Genomic DNA, 12,357 nt, shown 5'->3' with positions numbered 1-12,357 from the left:
GATCCCAGGATGTCAGAATTGGAAAGAACTTCCCAGCTCATCTGTTCCAACACCCTTATGGATAAAGAAACAGGCCCTAAGAGGCCCAGTGACTTTCCAGGGTCTCTGAACTCTGCTGTCATTGCTCTTATCATTTTGTGATTCTGAGAGAGGTCTCATCTTAACATAGAAGGAGTGAGAGGAATAAGCTTCTGATAATAGTGCAGCTAGGCAGAGAATGCAAGGAGACTTTATGCCTACAATAATGCAATCATTCCCAAATTTCCAGTTTGATTGTGAAGATCCAAAAAGACCATACAGATTATACTAACTTGGGGTAACTCTGGGTATAGGTAGCCTGTAAGTAAATAAAATAAAATTGGGTTTGAAGCCATTTGTCATGCAGAAGAGGCCTTATAGTGTAATGGTTAAGAAAAAACGTGACTGCTAGACCAGAATTCCTAAATTCGAATTCCTAAATTCAAATCCTATATTTAGTCACTGTGTGAACTTAGGTAATATCTCTGTACCTCAGTTTTCCCTTCCGTAAAAGAGGGATTACTATAGTACCTGCTTTATAGGCTTCCTGGGTAGATTAAATGAATTAATGCCTATAAACCACTTAGAACCTGGCACCTAGCGAACATTCAATAACTGTTACTTATTATTATTGGTTATAAGATTGCTTACATCAACTGAAAGGCCTCCTCCCTGTGGCTGAGCCAGGGTACATGTTGTTGAATTCTTTCCAACTGGAAATGCTCCTTAGACATCCTAGCTGATGAAAGTAGCAAAGCCATTTTCCTGATAAATGAATGTGCCCGTGCTGATTATGCTCACAACTACAGCCCAGACTAAATGGCTGGCTTCCAAGAGAGAGAGGCAGGAAGACCCTCACTTTGACTCAAGCACAATAGGGCCAATTTAAGAGTGTATTGTGGTAAAGTGTCTTGGCATCTAACTTCCTATTTCCTTGCCCAACCCTGGCATGAGGCCACCAAGATACCACCTCTTCCAGGGTTCCCCAAGTTACTGTTCTCTAAATGTCCCATTGTTTTTCTGACTAAAAAAGATTTTGAAAAATTGGAATTCGGGATGCCTGTGCCTGCTCGGTGTGACATCTCCTAGGGCTAAGAGGGACCCTAGATCAAACGAGTTCATTCTCTCAGGTGAGTTTCCTGCTTTCAACTTGTCATTTTTCCTTAGGCCTGGAACCATCACTCTGCAGGCCCTTTCAGAAGCTAACAGAAGGCTATGGATGGAGGCCATGGATGGGAAAGAACCTGTAAGTTTATCAGAGACACTGGGGAAATCTTAGCAACATGGTTCAGTGTATGAATGCCCTCTAGTGTTACGAGTACCAGTGGGTCTAGGACAATTAAATGGTAGTAGATCCTTCAGACTCAAAATTTTAGAGCTAGAAGGAGTTGTTGATTTGAGGTCTCTTGTTTAACAAGTAGGGCAACTTGATTTCTAGAGAGGATGAGAGATTTCTCAAGGATCACCCTCATAGAAGGCATCAAAGCTTGGCCTAGAATCCAGGTCTCTCAGCTTCTGGGCCCCAGTGTTAGATTATGCAGCTATGCCCAGAAGATCTTCGTAAGCAAGAAAATTAAGCCTTTTTTCAGTTTATAAAATTAGTTTGTATTCATATAGGAGAATGGAAAATAATTGTCATGGCTGTGAACAAGCATTTATTAAGATTTTATTCAAAATGGTTTTTCTGCCGCGTCTTACAATTCCCAAGTCAACTTTTTCTCTTTAAGGGTACAGCTGTTGGAGATGGCATTGCCATCCTGTATCCCAAGATGTACCACACCATTTAGAACACTGTTACACAGGAGGACAAGCAATACCTTGAAAGGGTTAGTGATCATCATAGAAATACCAATGTGAACAGTCAGAAATCATTGAAAAGCGTTTTCTCTCTTCAGTATCTCCTGAGAATGTTTCTTCTAGTGGTATATGAAATAATATCAGCTTCCTAATGTTGGAAGGCCAAAAGCTTAGATTTGGATTTTGGTTCTGCCACTCAGTGGTTGTATGACCTTAAGAAAGTTATTTTATTTTCCTGAGACTCAGATTTCTTCTCTTCAGTAAAATGGCTTTAATAATCTCTGTTCTATCTACCTCACAGGCTTGCGTTGAAAAATCACATGGAAGATAGTCTGTCAACCATAATGTGCTATATTGGTTTTAGGTGCTTCTAACTGATCTGAAGGATGGGTGCAAAGATATAAGATTCAACAGCATTTGGAAACAGTCTAATCTCCTTGCTTTATTCAAAGCAGAAACTTGATAAGAGGGGAAATATATTCCAGGGTTTTCTTTCTGTGTGTCCTCAGTGCCCTGGAGACTAGAGGGAAGTGCACAGATTCCTCATTACATTTATAGCTACTGAGATGGTAGCAGGAGAAAAGTGGTGTTGTGAAGACTGCCATCCAGAAAGTAGGCCAGGACCTGTCTCCCCTTCCTCCCTTCCCAGAAGCCGGGAGCTTAACTATTTCATGCCTATGATGTTTCTCTAGGAGGATGCTTGGAGGCCCAGCAAAGCATTTTACTCTTGATTCCCTCTCCTGAACTTGCTCTCCCTTTAGGTTTTAAAGATTGAAGGATGCAGATGGCTTTTTGTGGAGAATGATGTTAGAACATGGGCCCACTGAATGTGGATCCTTACCAAATTGAGTATGGCAGACTTTTCACAAATATCTTATTTATAAAAGTGGCAGCAAGGGCTGGTCAGCACTGAAACCTCTGTCCCTGAAATTTCCATGGGCATACACACATATGCAAAAACATTTATTTTCAAAGGAGAGATTATTAAAGCAGACGGCATATAAAGGGCTTATTTTCTGCAGCCTCACACTGCTGATGTTGTTGCTACTTTACCAAACAGCCCAATCCACTAATCTTACACATTGTATTCATACCTTTGCTTAAAGTGTCAAAGAAGATCAGGGCTTGAAGAAACATCTATTCCAACCCTGGTCATTTTATGAATTGTGAGGTCTGAAAAACAAAAAGGATGTGCCTAAAATTTCATAATGAGGTAGAGGCAAAGCAAGGACTAGATTTCAAGCATCAAGGATCTCCTTTTTGGTCTCTCAAATAGCTATCACAGTGCATACTTAAAGATGACTCAGAGAAATCTTGGTCACTGCATGGATCTCTATCAGATGGACACTTCCCTTTCCACAGAGAAACACTCATTAATTAATCTTTGGGGTGAAAGGTTGGTATTGGGAACATTTAAATTTTACTATCAATGCCCATTACCCAGCTATCCATGAAAAAAGCACTTCCTTTCTCTCATGCTCTCTTGCTTCATCAGAAATATTCTCCAAGCTTTACATAAGTAAATGTCTAAGATGGGTAGACTACAACTTCAGCTACAATGTGAAAGCTGTATGAAATCCAAGATAATCTTCAGGGATTGTTAATCCAACTATTGTCTAGGGACCTGGGCAAACATGATTCTGTTCAGCCCACTTTTCCTTCTTATTAAATCCTTAGAATCGCTAATTGTTTTGATGGCCTATCTGGGGAAAGAGATTTAATATTATTCGCCGTACTTACCTATCGTGATTCGCAATAGCCACGGCTCTCTGTTTCTCTTCTTTTGTAGATCTACCACAGCCCCATAACAAAACAGGAAGAAAGTGAGTCAAATTTCTGATCTACTGATATTATACACTACCAGCTATCCTAATCACAGTAAATGCTATCAGCAATGATATGTACTATTGATGCAAGTGTGTTTATGGATGCCTCTGTTTGGAATGAAATTCAGATCTATTTTTTTAATGTGTCTGTTGATTAACTAAGGAAGTCACCTTATCTTAGCTTATGGTGGGGGTAGTAGTAATAATATAGAGAAACACATTATATCCTTTTGTTCTAGATACATAAGAGAAATCGTGTGCATTTCCAACCTAACATTTCATATTTGATGTTTCTCATGCCTAAAGCAGACATAGTGCAAAGGGCTAACTAAAAGCATTTTGTTATAAGAGTAAAATCTCTAAATCTCACCTGAATAAAAGAATCTTGCCATTTAAGGGTGATTGGAGATGAGTAACCAAACCCCTAATTCTCTCACTACAGTCTCTTAGTGTGATCATTGAATGTTCGATAGGTGAGGCTTGTAACAGCAGGATCTAACTCTGCTTTCCTTTGCTTGAAACAGTGGAGCTGAATGAAGTGGGGTTCAAGTTTGTTAGGAAGTGCATCAATGTCATTGAGAGCAAAGGTAAGATATGAACCATAGCCTCGGCAGTGTTCAAATCTGGTTAGTCTGAATTTATCCTGGGACAATTTCTCTAAAGTAACTTTGATGTCATCTATTGGTCAGGACCCATTTTAGGAATGAAGACTGTTTATAAACCTTGAGCACTAGACACAATTTGTACAATTTCAGCAAATTCCAAACCAGTGGTATCCAAGCATATTTAGATAATTTGTGGTTTCCTGCTTTTAAAGAGAAAGAGCTTCAAGTGGCTTATAAAGTATTCTGAAATACTACCTGGCACGTCTCAAGTAGTGTTATGATGGTTACATTCTAAATAAATAAGAGTTCAGTTTCCGCCATAATACATATTAGTTTAAAAGTTGATGAGGACAGCTAAACTCAGACAAATATGGAATCAGCATTTTTCCAACTTGACGATACTCTCTAGTTTCTCTCTGAGAACATTTAGAATGTGGGCAGGTGTAGTGTATGAGTCAAGCCTCTTTTTCTCTGAAATGTTACTTAAATCTTTCTGTGTGGACAAAATGGCCTTTTGCTTCACATCAGCCATATTCCAGCCCTCTTTTCCTTTATATCACTGCTCAAGGGCAACTTAAAGGTTGACATTTCTTCACTTTTCAATTAAACCCTGGCTCCTTTCCAAGATGGCGATACCATTCTCAGCCATCTGCTGCTACCCACCTAAGCATATTCTCCTATTTACTATAGAGTGTATTCTCTTCTGTTCAGGTTAGTGAGGGCTTGGTACAATCCAAATGAATGTATGGAGAGAATAATTTGGAGAGATGCTTCAGGACTGTTCCCCTTTTGCAAGGAAGGGCTGGAGAACTTAGAGAGAGAGTAGGGAGAACCGCTGCTGTTGGAACTGACTCTAGTGCAGAAGTACCTACTTCCTCTACCCTGAGGGAGATGAAGGCTCTCACTATATAAACAAAACTGACCTGATTTTCTTTCCCTAGGGATCAAGACAGAGGGATTGTACCGTACCGTGGGCAGCAATATTCAGGTTCAGAAGCTGCTGAATGCCTTTTTTGGTAACACTTTTGATTTTATAATTCTTATTTGGAGTTGCTTGTATATTAGGAAGAAATGTGACTGCAAGAGAAAGGAGACATTGCTAAAGAAGGTTATAGACTATTTTTTAAAAACTATTTTCAAAGGTAAAAGGTACACATATTTGCACATCCTGCATCAGAGACAATCTTGCCTTGAAGAAATGACTAGCATCTCTCCTTCCTCATATCTTAGTCATTCCTCAAACCCTTTGCAATCTGGCTTCTACCCGAACCTCTCCATTGGAACTACTCTGGCCAGGATTGGAAGGTATCTTCTTGTGAAATCCAGTGTTTACTCTCTAGCTTGCTTGATCTCCTTTTGATCACTCCCTCCTTTTTGAAAGTTTCTCTCTATGTGACTTCTATGACTCAACAGTCTCCTGATTCTTCTAACATCTTGTATTATTCCTTTCAAGTGACTCTTGTCAGGTCCTTTTTCTTCTTTCCATCTTTTAAATCTTGTCTGGGTACTTCTCAGCATTCTATCTTTGCCTCCCTTCACTTCTTTCTCTACATGTTCTCCTAATGATTGATTTTTCTCCTCGTCATGGGTCACATTTTTCTTTTTCTATGTAACTAGTAAGTTTTTATTGGATACTGGACATCACAACTTACTGAGTGTCTCGATTTTGTTGACTTCTTTTAAACGGTGTTAAATTTTGTTTTGTAGGCAATTATTTGTGGATCAGCTTGATCCATCAGAGGCTTCTTTTTAAGCGTGTTAGGACAGATATAAAGCATCTTTTACTGGCTAGTTTAGCCCTACCTCTAAGGTCTGACTTATTTTGTGTCTTCATTCTTACTGATTGAAACTTAAACATCTCCCAGCTTTATGTGAGTTCTTGAAATTGTTCAGCTTAAAGCTCCCTGATATTTCTTTGCCTAACCTTGTGGATTGTCATCCTAGGCACTCAAGGCTTAGTATTCAAGGACAGACTCAAGGGGACCTATAGGTAGAAGATTTTTTTAGTTCTTTCTCTACATGGCTCCCTCTTCTCTGGTACTCTGCCTTATAAATTCTAGCTGTCTCAGCCTCTCTGAACTTTGATCTTTATCTCTTCAACTGTGCAAGACTTCCATACTCAGCTTGAGTTCTCACTCCCTAGGCTACCATCCAGAAAGTGCTTTCAGGCAGCAAGCTGTGGTGATTGTAGGGCTTATCTTGTTTGTTTCTCCTTTTTCAGAGTCATAGTCCTGTGCTGTTCGTTGTTCAATGACTACAAACAGCTCTTTCATATATTTGTCCAGTGTTCTAATTGTTACAACAGGAGGTCAAGTCTTGTACTGGTTACTCTAACATGGCCAGGAGTGGAAGTCCCTCTATGTGGTTTTTACTAGCAGCTCTGTGCTGACAGCACCCAAAAATCTCTAGTCCAGACATCATCTCATGAATTCTAAACTGATATATCCCACTGCCCACTGGACCTGTGCTTCCCAAACATATTTAGGTCATGGTACACATTGGAATGATCATATCTGTATAGAACATTCTGATAAATGGACAAATCTGACCATTGCTGAGGCAATAAGCTCCAAAGGCTGAGGAAATCAATATTGGAATCATTGCACAAGCTCTCTGTATGTAGATGTTCCACAGGTACTTACATTTGACATGTCTAAAACTAAACTCATTGTTTTTTTCTTCCCGCAAACCTGCTTTCCTTCCTTTTGTGAATGGTAGTGAACTATCTAGTAAGCTCAGTTTTCATAAAGTGTCAGAGAACAAACTGAGTGTAGAAAGCTGAGGTTTGGATAAAGCACGTATTTTTGGTCTTTGCTGCCATGATGTATAGCTTACCTTCCACAACCCTGCAGGCCTGACAACCCAACCCTATTAGTATTTGAGGGTGCCACAGCATCTAGTAATAGTAGGTATGGAGTTTTTGCATTACAGATTACATCATTAGTATCTGCTTCAGTATCTGTTTTAATTTATCACTTTACATTCTTGATTTAAAAAAATTTAAGTTTTCTGGGGCTGTCCCCATGGCCTAGTGGTTAAGTCTGTGCACTCTGCTTTGGTGCCCCAGGGTTCACCGGTTTGGATCCTGGGCGTGGACCTATACACTGCTCATCAAGCCATGCTGTGGTTGCATCCCACGTAGAAGAACCAGAATGACCTACAACTAGGATATACAACTATGTACTGGGGCTTTGGGGAGAAAAAAAAATGGAAGATTAGAAAGAAATGTTAGCTCAGGGCCAATCTTAAAAAAAACATATTAAGTTTTCTTATTCCTGGCCAATTTGCATCCCATTTTATAAGTTAAAGGACACTTTTTCATATATAAAATGGCTGACAGCATGGCCCAGGATGTTTAGTCTCTGAAAAATTATTGAACTCAGATCAACTGTTTAAAATTCCATTACTAATATCACTGCATTCTTCTGCCTAATGTATGATAACCTTAAAAAAATTGCCATGCCAGGCATTCTACTGATTCTCTTACAGGCTTGAATAGGACTGAAATGGTTCCTTCAAATCAGACATGGCAGTACAATTTGATTCACATATCACAGAAATTGACAGAGTTGGCATATTGTATCTATTCAACATCAGCCTCCAAATATCAGTATTCATAGGAATATCTGAAAAATAGGCCAGGAAGTTCTGGATATAAATATTTGTAAATATAATATGAAACAGTGTAAATTTGCTTACTTAGGTGTAAAACTGGTAACCCCTGATCCCTGCCCCAAATCTAAGAAATTCTAGATCTGGTGATGATCTTCATTTGTTTATTCATTCATTTAACAAATATTTGAGTATATACTAAGGGTCAGGCATTATACTCAGGGCTGTGAATTAAACAGTGAACACACCACTTGCATTTCCTACCTTTGTGGGGTTTACATTCTGTGGGGAAGACTGTCTTTCAGCTAGCTTACAATGTATATTTATGTGGAGAGACCTCCCTTCTAAGCTTCTTTCATGTTATATCTTCTTGGGATTCTCACTGGGATTATCAAAGTTATCTTGCTTCTTTTCCCTTTACCCTGATCTATTCCCATACCACTGAGGGCTGGCTGCCTTGGCTTCCTATAGGCTCACCAAGATTTACCTAGGAGGAAGAGCATCCATTTCCTTTATCTAGCACACCATCTTTTTCTCTTTTCTTTCTTTATGTCTCATGCTCTGTGCCGGTAGAAAGCACACTTCCAGCTATTTTTTCTTTTAACCCAAACAAACTGCAGACCACTTTCTCTATGACATCTCCTACAACACATGACTGTGGGCTTTGTTCTGTTGTTTACTAAAGTCTTCCATTCTTCCCATACCTGAAAATCTGTTTTTTTGGCTAATAAAATATAACACAGACTACAAAGTCAAATGGGACACATCTACAATCAATATTTATTTTTCAGTCAGTCTGTTGGTTGGTTAGTCACATTCACCCCTGCCCCGGATGGTTGTATGATGCCCTATGTTAATAGATCTTGCAAACTGTGAGGAATAGTGTCTTCACTTGTCCTGAATCCATTGTAAGCTACCTTGGTCACAGAGGTAAGATCTATAGGATCACCTCAGAGACAGCTTGGTCCCACAGTTGAGAGTTCTACTTCTCCACCCTTTACCAAGTCATAGTCATCTTATTAATGATAATGCCTGCCGTTATCATTATAATTTTGATACTCATAATCATGCTCATGATAATGCCAATGTACCTACCACATGTGGGCACTCAGTAACTGTTCCTTCAGTGGAACTCTGAGATCATGTTGTGCTCCAGACACTGAGTATTTCACAATGACTGGAGCACAGGGGTGAAATGGGGCATGGAGATCAGGAGACTGGATGTAGGGACAGGGGTTCCTTGATGAAACTGAGCCTGGAAACTATACACGGAAGGAAATGATTCCTACAATACTGTTACCATGCCAGAGGCCTCCTGAGCTAAAAGAGGAGAAATTGGCATGGTGAGTAAAGTAACAAATCACTGCTAAAATGGTACTTATTTAGGTATTTAAATTTCTTCTTTCACTTTTATGCTATTGGAAGAAAATGCATTTAATTTTCAGAAACCAAACGGAGCACCTAATATAATCATATGTAAACAATTAAATAGAGTAGAAATGTTCACATATGGATGATAGTAGACATTTTTTATTTCCATACTTAGTGTGAAGTACTCGGTACCTGAAGACTTAATTCTAGTATTAAACTCACATATTTCTAGACAAGTAAATAATAAATATGTATTAAACAGAAACAATTTCAAATTATATGAGATCTTTGGCTGAGGGAGAAATAAGTCCCATAGCAAATAAAATAAAGTCGTATCATACTCCACTTCAGGAGCTGCAGAACTTGAACTCTCCGCATTAATCTTTAAAGTGAATGTTAATAATATTTATTATACTCTACTATAGTGCAGAGCTTTAACTTTCAAAACATATCAAAATACTTTTATTCCTAAGGCCAGATCTGTGTGTGTGTGCATAAATTTTTTAAAAATTTCATATAGGTTCGATACTTTAATTACAACTATACTTACTAACCTTAGATACTTTGATTATTCTGAGATCGTGCTTGCTTTGAACCAGTATGACTGGAGGCCAAAATAATTCTTCAGTAGATATTTAATGTTATTTAATGTTTAATGTTTTTCTTTAATGTTGTTTAATGTTTAATGTTTTTTAAAATTGTTTCTTATTTGCCTTTAGTTTTGAAGCTGACTTCAAATTTTAGACTTTATTTTAGAAATAAAGTTTGTGGTCTGAACATTTGTTCTTTTTCCATTATTTTCTCAAGATCTGAATAACTGGTACCAAATTCATCTTTAGTTCCCAACTGACATATTGCCCTTTCCTAGCATTCTTGTCAATATATGAAAGGTGGAATAAGAATTTTTGTTTCAGGGGTGTTTTAGCTTACAAAAAATAAATTGTTGGTCTATCAGTCTAGCAAACCCCTTACTCCACCTGTTCCCTGCTGCTGGGTTTCTGATCTGGGGATAGTCTAACAGCTATCTCACCACGAATAAGAAACCAGGGAATTGTTTGCATTAGTGCCCACTTGCTGTTGTAACAAATTGCCACAGACATAGTGGATTAAAACAACTCAAATTTATTCTCAGGAGTTCAAGGGTATAAAATCAGTCTTATGGAGTTAAACTCAAGGTGTTGGCAGGACTGCATTTCTTCTGGAGGCTCTAGAGGAGAATCTGTTCCCTTGCCTTTTGCAGCTTCCAGAGGTTCCCCACTTTTCTTGCCTCCTCTGTGCCAGGCACTGTATCAGGTGTTCGGTATCGAGGAGTGAACAAGGCAGACAAAAATCTCTCTCCTCATGGAGCTTATAGTCTATCAGCAGCTATATTTCATGGATGTAGTCATACATTTTATTCCCAGTGTAAACTCTGAAATATTCTGTATTCAGGGTCCTTTTGATCCCCCCTGGCAGCACCAGGACATAAAACATTATAGGCAACTGGAAAAGAGAAATCAGTTTTCCCTTTGGCAAAAACAGCCTGCTTCTTGAACCAAGATCTATCGTACTACTTTTCTGAATCGTGTAAGAAAAATATATTACCTTTGGGATGATGTAAGAGTATTCTTTTTCCTGATGTGGAGTATATACCTCATTTCCTCTGTTTAAATTCCATTGGTTCTCATTTTCTTCTAGGTCTTATTGCTTGTCTTCTGCCTCCTCCTGTCTTGACTTATGAAACCCTTTCTCCTTTTCTTTAGACCAGTCTTACAGCTTGGTCCATCTCATTCATCGATTCACCCAGTGTTTATTGAAGGCCTACTATATCATAGACACTAGTGTTTATGGCTACTGCTTACCTCCCTTTACCTTTATTTGTTCCTTTCTCTCATTCTCCACATATCCCTTGCCTTACATTCTGATATACTGTGACTATTAATTCACTTCCATAAAATCTCTCCCATTAGCTCATGTTGGAAACTCTTCCAGATATAAGTAGCCAGTCAAGATAATCAAAAATGAAAGACTAGTCTTCCCTAGATCAAACCTAGCTGTAAATTGCATTTGCAGAATCCTCAGGTAGCTAGCACATGCTCTAGCTTTTCTCTGTCCGTGTTTTCTTTACCAGATGCCTGGATCTCTAGGAATCTAGTACCCAGCACAGTCACTGACACAGGAAATATTTGTGGAATGAATGAGTGATTTAATAAATTAACTTATGAAATCCCAAAAGTCACAAAACTCATGACACAGTGCGGACCACAGCAAAATCTAGCTATGGTTCCATGTTCATATGTTTCCCAAGTATCCCTAATAATGGTATAAGTAATTAATTGCCAGTTACCTTTAGGAAAGTTCCACATGCTTTTACAGATGAAAAAAGCAAAAATTACAAACCAACAAAATTTGTAGAATAAGAATCCTCAGTGAGTCCCATTTTAGCATGAGTACACATTCTAAATTGATCTCATGGGTTGATCAGTCTATACTTGCGCTCACAATTTTACATTCCATGGTAGGTATATCTATGGTTAAAAGATAAACTGAGATATTTAAAAATTTTAAGAATTATTTGAGCAAAACTCAATTCAAATCGGGCAGCATTCAATCTAGAAAATAGAAAGGAGCTCCAAGGAGCTGTACAAAATGAAAGACTTTTATAGGCAGGAGGGAGTGGGAGCAAGGAAGTTATACCAGGCAAAAAAAGCAGGTTGGTTACTGCAAGGTGCCTTTCTTTTAGGGAATGACAGTGGTCTAGCTGGCAGATTACCTAATGGTACTGATCAGGGGATTCCTGATTGACTGGTTTAAGATTTCACTTCTGGGACAGCCAAAATTGTAATTAAGTTAAATCTCGGTTTGGTGATGTGTGACTTAGCATAAGGAATTTGGGGCCTGTTGTCTAGTTTTTTAACAATACAAAATGCTTTAAGAATACCAAGAAAAGAACAAATAAATCATGACTGAAAGCATGAAATTCACAAATAATGGACAAATTTAACAATAAAGATTTCTATACCTCAAAGTTAAAGTAAGAGCCAGCCCTAGTGGTCTAGTGGTTAAGATTCAGCACTTTCACTGCCGCAGCCAGGGTTCATTTCCCAGTCAGGGAAGCACACCACCCATCTGTCGGTTGCCATACTGTG

The 12,357-nt window shown here is 38.6% G+C and overlaps 1 protein-coding gene across 2 annotated transcripts in view; it reads left to right on the top strand.

Annotated features, from left to right (window-relative positions):
* Positions 1–12,357, top strand: part of OPHN1 (oligophrenin 1) — a 496,301-nt gene that overhangs the window by 305,353 nt on the left and 178,591 nt on the right. For both annotated transcript variants that reach the window (XM_070604028.1, XM_070604029.1), the window contains exons 12-15: positions 1,186–1,264; positions 3,605–3,638; positions 4,166–4,228; positions 5,188–5,262. In XM_070604028.1, coding sequence (XP_070460129.1) covers positions 1,186–1,264; positions 3,605–3,638; positions 4,166–4,228; positions 5,188–5,262 — 251 coding nt within the window. The remainder of the gene's footprint in view (positions 1–1,185; positions 1,265–3,604; positions 3,639–4,165; positions 4,229–5,187; positions 5,263–12,357) is intronic.

Source organism: Equus przewalskii, chromosome X (genome assembly GCF_037783145.1).
Source record: "Equus przewalskii isolate Varuska chromosome X, EquPr2, whole genome shotgun sequence".
NCBI classification, from domain to species: domain Eukaryota; kingdom Metazoa; phylum Chordata; class Mammalia; order Perissodactyla; family Equidae; genus Equus; species Equus przewalskii.
The sequence above is the reverse complement of the archived record's forward strand: the minus strand, read 5'-3'. Positions and strand labels throughout refer to the sequence as shown.